We start from the raw sequence: 16,246 nt of genomic DNA, 5'->3' as shown, positions 1-16,246 counted from the left end.
CCTTGGAGGTCCTCTCGTGCTCTGTAATCCAACTGATGCGGGAGAGAGGTGCCGCCCTTTATGTCTGTAGGTTTTCTGTCCTTGAAAGGCGGATCCCCCTCTCTCGTGGTACTGTCATGGGTTCTGAAAAACCTGTTACCGGTATGTAACTAAGACTTTATCACACACAACTAGCCAGCAAACATTAGCAGATAACCCTCTTATTGCCACGAGGTATTCCAGTCACCCCCTTACACATCACCAAAAAAAACTGATGCCACAATGCAGGTGCAAACACTGCACGTATCTTACTGCCACTTTTTTCATTTCCTGAATTCCCCAGGTTACCTAGCCAACTTATCATGGCTTCTGTTCCCAGGTTCTTGATTTATTCTACTTTATCTCAGTCCTATATCATTTCTATATTCACTCCTTGCATTGCTTTTAAAAATTGCATGGTGTGAAGTTGAAATTCTGTGCAAATTTCTATAGCAAATTCTTTATCTACTTATCTATAGAAAAGTGCAAATTTGCCATTAAAAATATTGTCAACAGTTACGATGACTAATGTCTCACCGGTTCTGTCCACCCCCGCAATAAAATATGAAATCAAACTGATAATATTCCAGACTTGCCCTATGGACTTACTACTAGAGGTAAAGTCTCTTGTCAACTAATCTGTGACTTTGAAACTCGTTTATCAGGATCCCAGGAAGCCTTCGCTCCACAGTATAAAAGCAACTGTGAGAAAGGCTTCCTTGTAGTCCACCCATCCTCACTGTCTGTGCAGCACCTCCTCTCTGTAACATCATCATGCCTGCAGACTACAATGGCACCTGGATCATGGAGACCAACGACAACTTTGATGGATACATGAAGGCACTAGGTATTCCAAATTTCGTCAGTTTTAACAATTTGATGGTACTTGGGGGTAATTGAGGTTTCTTAAGAATAAGGTTTGGGCTTACGTGTGAATTGTATCATATAGCCGAGGGTTCACTGAGATATTTTATGCAGCAGTATAGGTAAAGGTACAGGATTTGGCTGAAGATCATATGTTACCATGAAGTACAGTGGATCTGTGGCAATGTATAATACACGTGTGCTATACCTGCACTTGATCGAAATTACAATAAATCATGCTAACTTGCATTTGTGGCATGCGCTCACGTGTCTACAGTTCTCACCCATTTCATACACTACTGCTCCCAGGGCGTAACGTGAATCAGATCTATTTGTTAGGTGTTGGCTAATTTTAGAGTTCACCTGCCACCGCTGCATCGTCTATCACTTGGTGACTTAGGCAAGGAGTGTGCGCTTCCATGCTTTCAGAGCCAACAAGTGCTGCTGGGTAGAGTGCTAGATACAGTCAGCTTCAAAGTCCCTAATGTCTCCTGATTCCGCCTCTGCTTGTCACATTGGAGGATTCACAGTTCTGGCCAGATGTGTGTCAATGCTTCTGATCAAGTCTCTCACACTTCAGGAACACATTGCCCCTGAGCAAGCAGCAAGGTGGGAGGCCGGGGGGAGCATTGTGCTCCTGAAGTTAGATGATGCCACAACCCCTTCACGTAATGATAGGGAATGTGCACATTGTCATGATTCCCCAGTACTGCCCGTGTGAGCGGGTCACATGCCCACTAGATGTGTCCGAATTCTCTCAATTCACTTCTATGGAAAAAAGCACGTGACCATAAGTAAGCAAATTGCATACATGCACTCACGTGATCACCCACTCAAACCGGCAATGCCAGCAGTCTAAGGACACATTGAGTAACTGCAGATTTTTATCCCAAGGCTTGACTATCCCTTTAATATATACTGTATATGCTTTCATGTGTAAAATTAATTGCATCTAAGTAAGCGTTGTAAGATTCTATGCACTTACTGCAGAAATGTCATTCAGACGTGTGAACTTATTTCCAGTTGCACAAATTTCCAAAAGTCTGCCATATCCACCAGGTATGATGAACCTGGTGGACAGCATTGCTACCTCCTAGATATAGTGATATTTTATATCCAGGCTGAGCCCCATCATCACACTATTTAAATTATCTCTACTGGGACTTAAAGTGTTTGTCCAGGCTTGGGGCACAAGTCTGCAGTCACTGTATGTAACTGCAGACTTGTGAATCCTCTCAGTCCACAGTAAGCGCTGTCAGAATTCACCAGTAATGTGATCACAAGTATGTGATTTGTATACTTCGGCCACATTCCAACTAGACGTGTCGGGCCTCGCTCAGTTCACTTGTATTGAGCGAGGCTGCCCATCAGGGTCAGACTGGGATGTCCGGGGTCCACCAGGGGAATGGACTCTAGGGGCCCACCCTACACCTATATGCAAATATCTGTCAGTCGTTAGTTATCCCCATTATAGAGAAGCATTGGCTGTAAAACACAGGTGGCTCCTGCACATCTACTGTGCGCCCCCATAACTGGGATGTATGATTATGGCACTTTACATTAATGGGGTTCTTTGGTTGAAACAACTTATCAGTAGTGTTGAGCATTCCGATACCGCAAGTATCGGGTATCAGCCGATACTTGCTGTATCGGAATTCCGATACCGACTTCCGATATTTTTTCAATATCGGAAGTCGGCATCGGAATCGGAAGTTCAAAGTTGATTGACAGCCGAAATGACGTCATCATGATGCGCGGTGTGTGCGCATCATGATGCGCCGTCATTTCGGGCCTTCCGGGGGTCTCTGCCGGCCTGCCGGGGGGCTGTGTGGACTGCCGGGGGGCTGTGCCGGCCTGCCGGTGGTCTGTGCACCCTGTGGGGGTCTGTACCGGCCTGCCGGGGGGCTGTGCCGGCCTGCCGGTGGTCTGTGCACCCTGTGGGGGTCTGTACCGGCCTGCCGGAGGGCTGTGCCGGCCTGCCGGGGGGCTGTGCTGATCCGGGGGTCTGTGCAAGCATCGTCCGATGGGACTATAAGTCCCATCTGGCGATGCCTGCTACCATGACAGTGATTGACACATTAGCCAATGATGGGACAGTAGTAGTCCCATCATCCGGCTAATGTGTTAAATGTTAAAAAAAAAAAAAAAAAAAATACTACATGCATGCTACATACATACTACATGCTACATACATACTACATATATGCTACATACATACTACATGCTACATACATACTACATATATACTACATGCATGCTACATACATACTGCATGCTACATACATACTACATACATACTACATACATACCACATACATACTACAGACATACTACATGCATACTACATACATACTACATACATACTACATACATACTACATACATACCACATATATACTACATACATACTACATGCATGCTACATACATAACACATATATACTACATGCATGCTACATACATACTACATGCTACATACATACTACATATATACTACATACATACTACATACATACTACATGCATGCTACATACATACTACATATATACTACATGCATGCTACATACATACTACATGCTACATAGATACTACATACATACTACATGCATGCTACATACATACTACATGCTACATACATACTACATATATACTACATGCATGCTACATACATACTACATGCTACATACATACCACATACATACTACATGCATGCTACATACATACTACACGCTACATACATATTACATATATACTACATGCATGCTACATACATACTACATGCTACATACATACTACATATATACTACATACATACTACATGCATGCTACATACATACTACATGCTACATACATACTACATACATACTACATGCTACATACATACTACATATATACTACATGCATGCTACATACATACTGCATGCTACATGCATGCTACATACATACTACATACATACTACATGCTACATACATACCACATATATACTACATACATACTACATACAATACATTCATACAATACATACATAGACATACAGTACATATAACATAGAGTAACATACTTACCAATACTTGTCACATTGTTCCCCGAAGCCATTGTCTTTTACGGAATAAATATTAACATAACAAACCACAAAAATACTCACCCACGATCCGAAGCAGTCCACGAGTGTGTCCCACGATGATCTTGGGTAGAGAACTGCAGCATCAGCTGATGCTGCCGTTCTCTACGGGCTGCAGGAATCCAATGATGGAAGGTAGGTATCCTTCTGCACTGTATTCCTCCGCCACTTAAAAAAAAAAAAGTCCCTAGTCTCACTTTATGCCATTGTTGCGTGGGAAATTCCCACACAGCAATGGCATAAAGTGAGACTAGGGACTTTTTTTTTTTTAAGTGGCGGAGGAATACAGTGCGGAAGGATACCTACCTTCCGTCATTGGATTCCTGCAGCCCGTAGAGAACGGCAGCATCAGCTGATGCTGCAGTTCTCTACCCAAGATCGTCGTGGGACACACTCGTGGACTGCTTCGGATCGTGGGTGAGTATTTTTGTGGTTTGTTATGTTAATATTTATTCCGTAAAAGACAATGGCTTCGGGGAACAATGTGGCAAGTATTGGTAAGTATGTTACTCTATGTTATATGTACTGTATGTCTATGTATGTATTGTATGAATGTATTGTATGTAGTATGTATGTAGTATATATGTAGCATGTAGTATGTATGTAGTATGTATGTAGCATGCATGTAGCATGCAGTATGTATGTAGCATGCATGTAGTATACACTCACTGGCCACTTTATTAGGTACACCTGTCCAACTGTGTGTTAAGACTTAATTTCTAATCAGCCAATCACATGGCGGCAACTCAGTGCATTTAGGCATGTAGACATGGTCAAGACAATCTCCTGCAGTTCAAACCGAGCATCAGTATGGGGAAGAAAGGTGATTTGAGTGCCTTTGAACGTGGCATGATTGTTGGTGCCAGAAGGGCTGGTCTGAGTATTTCAGAAACTGCTGATCTACTGGGATTTTCACGCACAACCATCTCTAGGGTTTACAGAGAATGGTCCGAAAAATAAAAAAAATCCAGTGAGCGGCAGTTCTGTGGCCGGAAATGCCTTGTTGATGCCAGAGGTCAGAGGAGAATGGGCAGACTGGTTCGAGCTGATAGAAAGGCAACAGTGACTCAAATTGAAACCCGTTACAACCAAGGTAGGCAGAAGAGCATCTCTGAACGCACAGTGCGTCGAACTTTGAGGCAGATGGGCTACAGCAGCAGAAGACCACACTGGGTACCACTCCTCTCAGCTAAGAACAGGAAACTGAGGCTACAATTTGCACAAGCTCATCGAAATTGGACAGTAGAAGATTGGAAAAACGTTGCCTGGTCTGATGAGTCTCGATTTCTGCTGCGACATTCGGATGGTAGGGTCAGAATTTGGCGTAAACAACATGAAAGCATGGATCCATCCTGCCTTGTATCAACGGTTCAGGCTGGTGGTGGTGGTGTCATGGTGTGGGGAATTTTTTCTTGGCACTCTTTGGGCCCCTTGGTACCAATTGAGCATCGTTGCAACGCCACAGCCTACCTGAGTATTGTTGCTGACCATGTCCATCCCTTTATGACCACAATGTACCCAACATCTGATGGCTACTTTCAGCAGGATAATGCGCCATGTCATAAAGCTCGAATCATCTCAGATTGGTTTCTTGAACATGACAATGAGTTCACTGTACTCAAATGGCCTCCTCAGTCACCAGATCTCAATCCAATAGAGCATCTTTGGGATGTGGTGGAACGGGAGATTCGCATCAGGGATGTGCAGCCGACAAATCTGCGCCAACTGTGTGATGCCATCATGTCAATATGGTCCAAAATCTCTGAGGAATGCTTCCAGCACCTTGTTGAATCTCTGCCACGAAGAATTGAGGCAGTTCTGAAGGCAAAAGGGGGTCCAACCCGTTACTAGCATGGTGTACCTAATAAAGTGGCCAGTGAGTGTATATGTAGTATGTATGTGGTATGTATGTAGTATGTATGTAGCATGCATGTAGTATGTATGTGGTATGTATGTAGCATGTAGTATGTATGTAGCATGCATGTAGTATATATGTAGTATGTATGTAGCATGCATGTAGTATGTATGTGGTATGTATGTAGCATGTAGCATGCATGTAGTATGTATGTAGTATATATGTGGTATGTATGTAGCATGCAGTATGTATGTAGCATGCATGTAGTATATATGTAGTATGTATGTAGTATGTATGTAGTATGTATGTAGCATGCAGTATGTATGTAGCATGCATGTAGTATATATGTAGTATGTATGTAGCATATATGTAGTATGTATGTAGCATGTAGTATATATGTAGTATGCATGTTGCATGCATGTAGTATACAGTATATGTAGTATGTATGTTGCATGTAGTATATATGTAGTATGAATGTAGCATGTATGTAGTATGTAGTATGAATGTAGCATGTATGTAGTATGCATGTTGTATGTATGTAGCATGTATGTAGCATGTAATTTTTTTTTTTTTTTTTTTTTTTTTTTTACATTCAACACATTAGCCGGATGATGGGACTACTACTGTCCCATCATTGGCTAATGTGTCAATCACTGTCATGGTAGCAGGCATCGCCCGATGGGACTTGTAGTCCCAGCGGACGATGCCTGCACAGACCCCCGAAGCCTGCACAGACCACCGGCAGGCCGGCACAGCCCCCCGGCAGGCCGGCACAGCCCACCGGAGCCTGCACAGACCACCGGCAGGCCGGCACAGCCCCCCGGCAGGCTGGTACAGACCACCGGAGCCTGCACAGACCACCGGCAGGCCGGCACAGCCCCCCGGCAGGCCGGCACAGACCACCGGAGCCTGCACAGACCCCCTGGCAGGCCGGCACAGCCCCCCGAAAGGCCCGTACAGACCCCAGAGAGGCTGTACAAGGCAAAAACAGGGTTTTTCTTATTCCGATACCGGAAGTCCCATAGACTTGAATGGGACTTCCGGTATCGGAATCGGCGATACCGATACTTTTTTTTAAGATCGGCCGATCCATTCCGATCCGATACTTTGAAGTATCGGACGGTATTGCTCAACTCTACTTATCAGCAATCCATGGGCTCCACAGGATAGGTGATTGCTTAGGTCCGACCATTAGGAACTGCACACATTGGAAGAATGGGGAAGTTTTATCGTTGATAGGACACTTATCCCCATTTTAAAATGGAGCAGCAGGTGGGATGTCTGACCGCTGCTCCATTCATTCTCTTTGGGGCTTCTAGAAAAACCAAGTGCGGCTACGGATGGAATGATTGGATCAGTGGTCAAGTCAGACATGCCACTCCAGTCTAATGTGGATAAAAAGTTCCACATTTTGCTGAATGGGTCCAAGTAGTTAGACCCCCACCAATCAATACGTTATCACTTATCCTGTGGAGAGATTATTACTGCCACACATCACCAGACCACATATTACCACCACATAGTGACCGAATAGTATGACATATTACCAGCATATAGGGACCAAATAATACCACATACAAAGATAAATACTGCCACACCGTGACCAGACCACAAATTGCCACCACATAGTGACCGAATACTACAATACTGATTATGAATACAAACCACAATACTAACAACACTGTTATTACCACCAGTGACATTATACACAGGAGCTCTGTATATAGTGTAAATGTACAGGTAATACAGTGATCACCAGTGACATTATGCACAGGAGCTCTGTATATAATGTCAGTGTACAGGTAATACAGTGATCACAGGTGACTTTATACACAAGAGCTCTGTATATAGTATCAGTGTACAGATAATACAGTGATCACTAGTGACATTATACACAGGAGCTCTCTATATAGTGTCAGTGTACAGGTAATACAGAGATCACCAGTGATATACACAGGAGCTCTTTATATAGTGTCAGTGTACAGGTAATACAGTGATCACCAGTGACGACATACACAGGACCTCTGTATATAGCGTCAGTGTACAGGTAATACAGTGATTACCAGTGACATTATACCCAGGAGCTCTGTACACAGTATATATTGTGTATGTACATGTAATACACTGACTCACCAGTGACGTCTGTAGTTGAAGTCCTTCATCTTCGCTTTTCTTCTTCAACCAGCACAGACCGCCATCACTTCTTCCAGCCAGGACCCGTCTCTGAAAAAATAACACGATCATCAATAGCTGATCACTTCCAGAGCACGTTCCCCACTTTTTCCCTGACTTTTACTCTACGTCAGATGAAGAAGAAAAGCGACATAGTACCGCCCTGCACAGTAACAGGACCTCCCTTTTGTTCCCTCCATGGAAAACCATTTCCTAAAAAGTAAATTATATTACAGTAGTAATATTGTCCCTAATTGGACCCTAAAGAAATTATGTTCCCCAATTGTCACCATAAACTAATATAGCATGTTCCTCATTCTGGCTCTCAAACAGTAATTAAGTCCCTCATCCTGGCCCCCTTTATTTAATCATCTCACCCAGCCTGGCCCGCTATATTTTATAATATGCCCCAGCCTGGCCTCCTTTATTTTATAATATGCCCCAGCTTGGCCCCCTATGTCCCTTGTCCTGCCTGGCCCCCAGATATCCATCCTGCTTCCCCAACTAAACATACTGGCCCACATATGTCCCTTGTCCTGTCCCACCATATATCTCTCCTGGACCCTCATATATCATCTGGTCCCTTGTCCTGCCCCCCCATATATATGCATCCTGCTCCCCCATATATATGCTTCCTGGTCTCTTGTACTGCCCCACAATATATCCATCCTGGCACCACGTATATATCCATCCTGGCCTCTCCTCATATATCCATCCTCCCCCCCATATATATGCTTCCTGGTCTCTTGTACTGCCCCCCCAGATAACCATCCTGGCCCCACATATATGCAACCTGTCCCCCCCATATATATCCATCCTGCCCCCCATATATATGCATCCTGGTCCCTTGTCCTGCCCCCGCCCCCCATAAATCCATCTTGGCCCCCCATATATATGCATCCTGGTTGTACTATGTATATATATGCATCCTGGTTCCCCATACATCCATCCTTTTCCCTTGTCTTGCCCCCCTGCCCCATAAATCCATCTTACCCCCCATATACAGTATATGCATCCTGGCTCCCCATATATTCATCCTGGTCCCTTGTTCTGCTCCTCCACCATATATCCATCCTGGCCCCCCATATATACATTCTGGCCCCCTCATATATCTCCATCCTGCCCCCCTCCATATATCCATCCTACCCCCCATATATCCATCCTGGCCCCCATATAAATGCATCCTGGTCCCTTGTCCTGCCCGCCATAAATCCATCCTGGCCCCCCCGTATGTGTATCTATCCTAGCCCCTTGTCCTGCCCCTGACCCTATGTGTATCCATCCTGGCCACCTTCTTCCATATATATATACCCGTATATATATCCATCCTGGGCCGGACCCCTTCCCCCGTATATAAATCCATCCTGGCCCCTTTCACCATATATATCCATCCTTGGCCCCTTCCCCCTGTTTGTAGATCCATCCTGGCCCCCTTCCCCATATATATAGATCCATCCTTGGCCCCTTCCCCCTGTATGTATATCCATTCTGGCCCTTTCCCTGTATATATCCATCCTGGCCCCATTCCCCCGTATATATATATCCATCCTGGCCCCCTTCCCCCATATATATGTATCAATCCTGGGCCCCTTCCCCTGTATATATAAATATATATATATTAAATATATATATATATACATCCTGGGCCCTTCCCCCCCTATAAATATCCATCTTGGGCCCCTTCCCCCTGTATACATATCCATCCAGGCCTCCTTCCCCCATATATATACATCCTGGGCCCTTCCCCTGTATATATATATATATATATATATCCATCCTGGCCTCTTAACCCCCTCCCCCTATGAGAGAGAGAGATATGAAAAACAAACATTGCTCTTACCTGCCTGCGCTCCCGGCGGCGTCCTCCTCCTCATCCTCTGCAGGTCGGTGCGCTCATACTAAAATGGCCGCCAACATAGCAGAGGCTGGTGAATGTGTGCGCCCATCGCATGACACTGACGTTCTTCCCACAGCCAAGGGCTCACCGGGGGAATCCCTGGTACGGCGCCAGGCCAGACCGACCCTACCGCTCATGTCTAGTTGGCACGTGATCTCATGTATCCAAATCGCACCGGCGTCATTTTGCTGGAGCCTGCAATCAAATCGCTCTGCGCAAGTGCTGCCCGCGGCTAGCACAGAGCAGGTGCAGAATTTTAAACAGTGTGAAGATACTTACACCAGAGTAATCAGAGTAATGGTGATTAAAGAATGACCAGGCTGTGGATTTCAGCAGTTTATGATTAGAGTTAAGCAAATTTTTGAAAATTCGGTTCAGATTACGATCGGCAGCAATTATTGAATTTGCAATATTCGCAGAACACAGCTGAACGTCATTGGAGTCAATGGGAGTAGAAATGACCGAATATGTTCGGACCCGATCTTCAAACATAAATTCGGCACGAATAGGGTACCAATACGGCACAAATATGGCAAATTCAGATTCGGCAATCATTTCCCAACAAATTCCCTCATCTCTATTTATGATGACTGATGACAGGTTCTCTTTTAAGGCACATTTAGGTAAGGCCTGTTTCACATTTCAGTTATTTGACGTCAGTCAAAATCCACCAGGTTGTGAAAAAACGGATCTGTTACCATTGTGACACAAATGGATGCCACCGGGTTCGTTTTTAGAGAGAGAGAGAAATTTCCGCCGCCAGAACAGCATTCGGGGTTAAATTTCGGGCAAGGAAATCCTTCCGGGCATGCTCAGTGTAAAAAAGTGGATCCGTTGCCGGATTCCGTCAAATAACAGTTGGCAACGGATCCGCCGCCCATAGGCAACCATGATAACGAATGGCGGATAGCGGCGGATCCGTTGCTATCCGCTGTTTTGATGCAGACAAAAAACGTTTCATTGTCCGTCAACTCAAGACAGCGGACGCCAAAATTATGGCGGATCCGTCAAAAAACGGATCCAACAGATGACCATCCGTCAAAATCCGCTGCTAATGCAAGTCAATGGGGAAAAAAACAGATCCATCAAAAAAATGGCGGATCCGTTTTTTTGGCAAAACGACGGATTTGACTGACGTCAAAAAACTGAAGTGTGAAACAGGCCTAAGAGAGTCAGTCGCTTGTAGTACTTGGGACTGATAAATTACTTTTGGCTACCAAACATCATTCTGTGACGCCCTCTGCTGGTATTTTCGTAAAATGCATACTTATTTTAAAGTGGTGAAAACAGGCTAGGATTACATCTGACCATCATCTGATCAGTCCAAACACTGGTATTGAATAATTGTGATCATAATGGAAACTGCATTACTTTGCAATAATAATATTATTCTGGTGATAGAACAAAGATCTGTGCATGTAAATACACGGATCAGACTATTGCTCATGTCATCCTGATCTTGGATGGCAGCACTATGGCGATTGATTGAATGTTCCCTTCATTCTGCAGATATTGACTTTGCCACCCGGAAGATTGCTGCTCATTTGACCCAGACTAAAGAAATAGTTCAAAATGGAGATAAGTTTCAGACAAAGACCCTCAGCACATTCAGGAATTACGAGGTCGACTTCACAGTCGGGGAAGAATTTGAGGAGAGGACTAAAACTCTGGACGATCGCGTGGTGAAGGTCTGCTCGTGCCGACCGTCTATGGACAGAAATTCTATTTTTCGCTGTTCACATTTGTGAAACTGATGATTGTTATATGTTATATTCTTTTTTCAGACCTTGGTGTCTTGGGAAGGGGACAAACTTGTCTGTGTCCAGAAGGGAGAGAAGAATAACCGCGGCTGGAAGCAATGGATCGAGGGAGGCAAAATTTTCTTGGTAAGGATTCATGAATTAAAGCACATCTTCAGGGACATTGTTTTTTATTTAAATGTATGCATTTTGGAACAAAATTATTTAGATTATATGAAACCTTTTTCACCAGGCTGCTTGTTTCCCGGGACATTACTAGCTGCAGAATGAGTTAACTGAGAATCTGGCAGTGAAACTTGCTCTGACAGGGTGTTTATAATTCTTATCTTAAGTATTTGGTGCAGAAATTTCTGCACAATTTCTGCGTCTCTTGGCAGGAAAATCGCAGCTTCAAATATGAGCGGTTTTGGTGCAGATCCCCCCCCCCCATTAAAAAGAATGGTTAAAATCTGCAGTAAAAACGCTGAAAGAAGTGACACGCTGCAGATTTATATCTGCAAGTCACAAATAAGCTATGTGTGCAAAAGACATTCACTTTGTTTCCATCAGGAATCCCTTCAGGTTTTGTGACAAATCTGCACAGAAAAAAAAACTGTGCCAAATCTACAACGTGTGCACACCGCCTTATGTATCTTTTTCTGAGCTCCTCTCAGCTGATCTATGACTACAAAACACAAGGACTTTGAGCTGAACTTTGATGTGGTCATAAACCATCTATGAAGAGCTCCAGATTAAAACTGGTCGCAACTAAAACCTCCGCTCCAAACGAGCAGAGATAGATTCTCAGTTAACTCATTCTACAGACAGCAATGTGCAGAGAAACCAAAGACCCGGAAAGTGCAAATGAGCGAAATTATTTTAAAAAATCCAAGCGCAAAAAATTGGTTTGACCCAAAATAATTGCACTGAAAGAAAAAACTGTCCGTGAAGGAGTCCGTCGGCTTTAAGGTTTTAGTGTCACTACTATGCAAACCATTATATAATAGACTAGCTGAAGAGCCCGGCACTGCCTGGGCATAGTAACTAACTGTGGTTAGTTATAGCAAATTATAATTATCCTCCATCCCATAGTCCCATGCCCATATACCCATCATACATATCCACCATCCCATAGTCCCGTGCCCATATACCCATCATACATATCTACCATCCCATAGGCTCGTGCCTATATACCCATCATCCATATCCTCCATCCCATAGTCCCGTGCCCATATACCCATCATACTTATCCTCCATCCCATAGTCCCGTGCCCATATACTCATCATACATATCCACCATCCCATAGGCCCGTGCCCATATACCCATCATACATATCCTCCATCCCATAGTCGAGTGCCCATATACCCATCACACATCCTCCATCCCATAGTCCCGTGCCCATATACCCATCATACATATCCTCCATCCCATAGCCCCATGCCCATATACCCATCATACATATTCGCCATCCCATAGTCGAGTGTCCATATACCCATCATACATATCCGCCATCCCATAGCCCCATGCCCATATACCCATCATACATATCCTCCATCCCATAGTCCCGTGCCCATATACCCATCATACATATCCTCCATCCCATAGTCCCGTGCCCATATACCCATCATACATATCCTCCATCCCATAGTCGAGTGCCCATATACCCATCACACATCCTCCATCCCATAGTCCCGTGCCCATATACCCATCATACATATCCTCCATCCCATAGCCCCATGCCCATATACCCATCATACATATTCGCCATCCCATAGTCGAGTGCCCATATACCCATCATACATATCCTCCATCCCATAGTTCCGTGCCCATATACCCGTCATACATATCCTCCATCCCATAGTCCCGTGCCCATATACCCGTCATACATATCCTCCATCCCATAGTCCCATGCCCATATACCCATCATACATATCCGCCATCCCATAGTCCAGTGCCCATATACCCATCACACATCCTCCATCCCATAGTCAACCATTATGACATCATAATGAGCGGCGGGGCTTGCGACCTATGATGACATCAGAGTCGCCATGGCAACCATTATGACATCATAACGAGGGGCGGGGCTTGATACACACACTTTTTCCCCATTATGTAGATAGGGGCAAAATTGTTTGGTGAATTGGAACGCGTGGGGTTAAAATTTCGCCTCACAACATAGCTTAGGATGCTCTCGGGGTCCAGGCGTGTGACTGTGCCAAATTTTGTGGCTGTAGCTGCGACGGTGTGGATGCCAATCCCAGACATACACATACATACATACATACACTTGAGCTTTATATATTAGATAACTGTAGTCTAGTGGCGCTTAGAAGCAAACTCATTTTCAGGATCTCTGCTGTCCGTGAGTGAACGAGACCTAATATTTTGCTACAGTTGCATCCAGTATAGGCAATCATTTGTGATCTATATAAATTGAAGCTGATACATCAAAGCTTTTACGCCAGAAAATTTGCTTACAAGCTCTGAAAAGTAGCACATTTTTTTATACAACGGGGAGTTGTACAGGAAACTGGCAACTTTTGGTGTTTTCGAACAAGTTGTAATCAGCTTTGCCAAAATTGGCGGAGCAGGGTAGGCGCCTGGGCAGGATGAGGTGTAACCACACGCTCCCAATCACCTTTGTCAGCATTTTGTACGGCAGAACTGCTGTGTGTCAATGACTGGAGTAGCATTTCTGGCACGGCACATAGAGGCACACGCCACTCAGGAGTTCCATATTCATTAAATGGTGCGCTACTCCCGTCTTGATGAATCGGCCTCATTGTGGGCACAACATTCTCCCCACACTTTAGCACGGGGGCCCACCAGAGGATTCTCCTGCTCTACTGTGGGCCAGTTCAAACCTGCTCTGGTGAGCCGGAGTGTGGAGAGAGAGGGTGGATAATACTGCAAAATCCACTTGATCAGCGCCAGCATGTGCTGAAGATCTGTGTGAACCCTAGAGTTACTCACTGCACTGTACCTTTATATTTCAGGACCTGTTTTGTGAGGATCAAGTTTGCCATCAAGTTTTCAAAAAGAAGAACTAAGCAGCGCTCCGGATTGACTGCATATTGCCATTATATTTCTTTGTAGTGTAGATTATATCTGTGATAAATATCATGTGCATTTTAATAATAAAAAATAAAGGCATTTGTAAGAAAGTCTAACATTTATTGCATGAGCGCAATCAATCATTCCTAGACATAAAAGTGCATCCTCACCACAGAACAGCCAGTATTATACTCCAGAGCAGCATTTACAATTCTGCTGGCTTCAGATCTCCCAGTATTCCTTAGAGACATCATAAGTTCTTAAATGGTTAAAATGGCAAAGAGCTGATAATGACAATTTTTAATACAATTGCGTTCTGCTCATTGCCTTGGCTACCGGCCACCCTATGGTGTGTTCAATGTGCTTCTCCCCTGGATCTACCCGAGGATGAGCAATTCCATGGTGAAAGTACTGGGAGAGATGGCTCCAATATGGGGAGATACTCTCCTAGGGGCTCATGCAGACGTCCGTGGATTTCGATCTGATCATAGACCACCATGCATGGCCTGGCTGTGGGTCTCCTGATCACCGCTTCATATATTTCTATGAGGCTGTCACGCTCAGGTCAGGAGACCTACTGTCAGTCTGTACATTGCTGCCCGTGATTGGACTGAAATCCACGGATGTCTGTATGAGCCCTTAGGTGGGCACCTATAACCCCATATATGTCTGCAGAAGATGGTTATATATCACCACAGTAACAGAAAAAGCCCGTGGAGAGAGATGTCAGGTGGTTCATCGATAACTGTGTATAATATGTTTGATATGTATAAAGTGAGATCCCATACTCACCTGATACTTATGGCACTAGTTTAATATTTTATTTTTCATGGGACGGTAACTTTAACCTAGGCTTCTACGGTTAAATCATATAAAACCAGAGGAATACAGGAGTTTTAGTAAAAAATACAAAAGTTTTTATTGATCAAATTACAATACATAGAAAAACACACATAAGTAAAAGAGATGTGTTTGGTCAGATGTTTTATATGATTCAACAGTGGCGTTAAATTTTGTTGCCAAAGGCGCAGTAAATTGGTGCGCATTCTGTAATGAGTCTGGTTGTTTGTATACTTCTACGGTTAAATATTGTGTAACTATTTTCCTCTAATTATATAAAAATGGTTTCCAATTCTTCTCCCACATTAAAGATGGTGCCATTAACTAGTGGTAAAGAGGGAGCATGCGCGAGAGTCCAATGCTGACCATGAAGGTGTTTGTGGAGCTGCACAAAACTGTTGCCCATTTTCTCGCCTTCTCGGCATTTTTGCCCAGCTCTTGACAAAGTGGGCAGAACCAGGGCGAGACAGGCCGTGTCGGCCTCTTGCTTGTCACATTCATGACCAGCAGCGGTGTTCCTTTTGGCCCGTCTATGTCTGGATTAATATTGCAGCAAGGTGCACACCACTTAGCTCCTCATATGATTCATTAAGAAACGTGTGCCCCTTAGGCCTTTTTCACATTTCCGTTTTTTGACGTTAGTCAAAATCCGCCAGTTTCTGAAAAAAACGGATCCGCCCCTT

The 16,246-nt window shown here is 44.2% G+C and overlaps 1 protein-coding gene across 1 annotated transcript; it reads left to right on the top strand.

The window, feature by feature from the left end:
• Positions 1-708: 708 nt before the first annotated feature.
• On the top strand, positions 709-14,839 carry RBP2 (retinol binding protein 2). Its single transcript, XM_073581314.1, has 4 exons — positions 709-865; positions 11,436-11,614; positions 11,711-11,812; positions 14,666-14,839. Exons 1-4 carry the CDS (start codon positions 793-795, stop codon positions 14,717-14,719), a joined length of 408 nt encoding a protein of 135 aa, XP_073437415.1. The 5' UTR covers positions 709-792; the 3' UTR covers positions 14,720-14,839.
• Positions 14,840-16,246: the final 1,407 nt, after the last annotated feature.

Source organism: Dendrobates tinctorius, unplaced genomic scaffold (genome assembly GCF_039654945.1).
Source record: "Dendrobates tinctorius isolate UK_male_01 unplaced genomic scaffold, ASM3965494v1 ptg000069l, whole genome shotgun sequence".
Classification (NCBI taxonomy): Eukaryota; Metazoa; Chordata; class Amphibia; order Anura; family Dendrobatidae; genus Dendrobates; species Dendrobates tinctorius.
Note: the sequence above shows the minus strand (reverse complement) of the source record. Positions and strands in the feature narration are given on the sequence as shown.

Excerpts from the sequence above, each read along its gene's own strand:
- RBP2 (XM_073581314.1), top strand. The coding sequence starts at position 793 with ATGCCTGCAGACTACAATGGCACCTGGATCATGGAGACCAACGACAAC. Across the intron at positions 11,615-11,710 it reads TGGACGATCGCGTGGTGAAG|ACCTTGGTGTCTTGGGAAGG; the intron begins GTCTGCTCGTGC and ends TTCTTTTTTCAG. Across the intron at positions 11,813-14,665 it reads AGGGAGGCAAAATTTTCTTG|GACCTGTTTTGTGAGGATCA; the intron begins GTAAGGATTCAT and ends TTTATATTTCAG.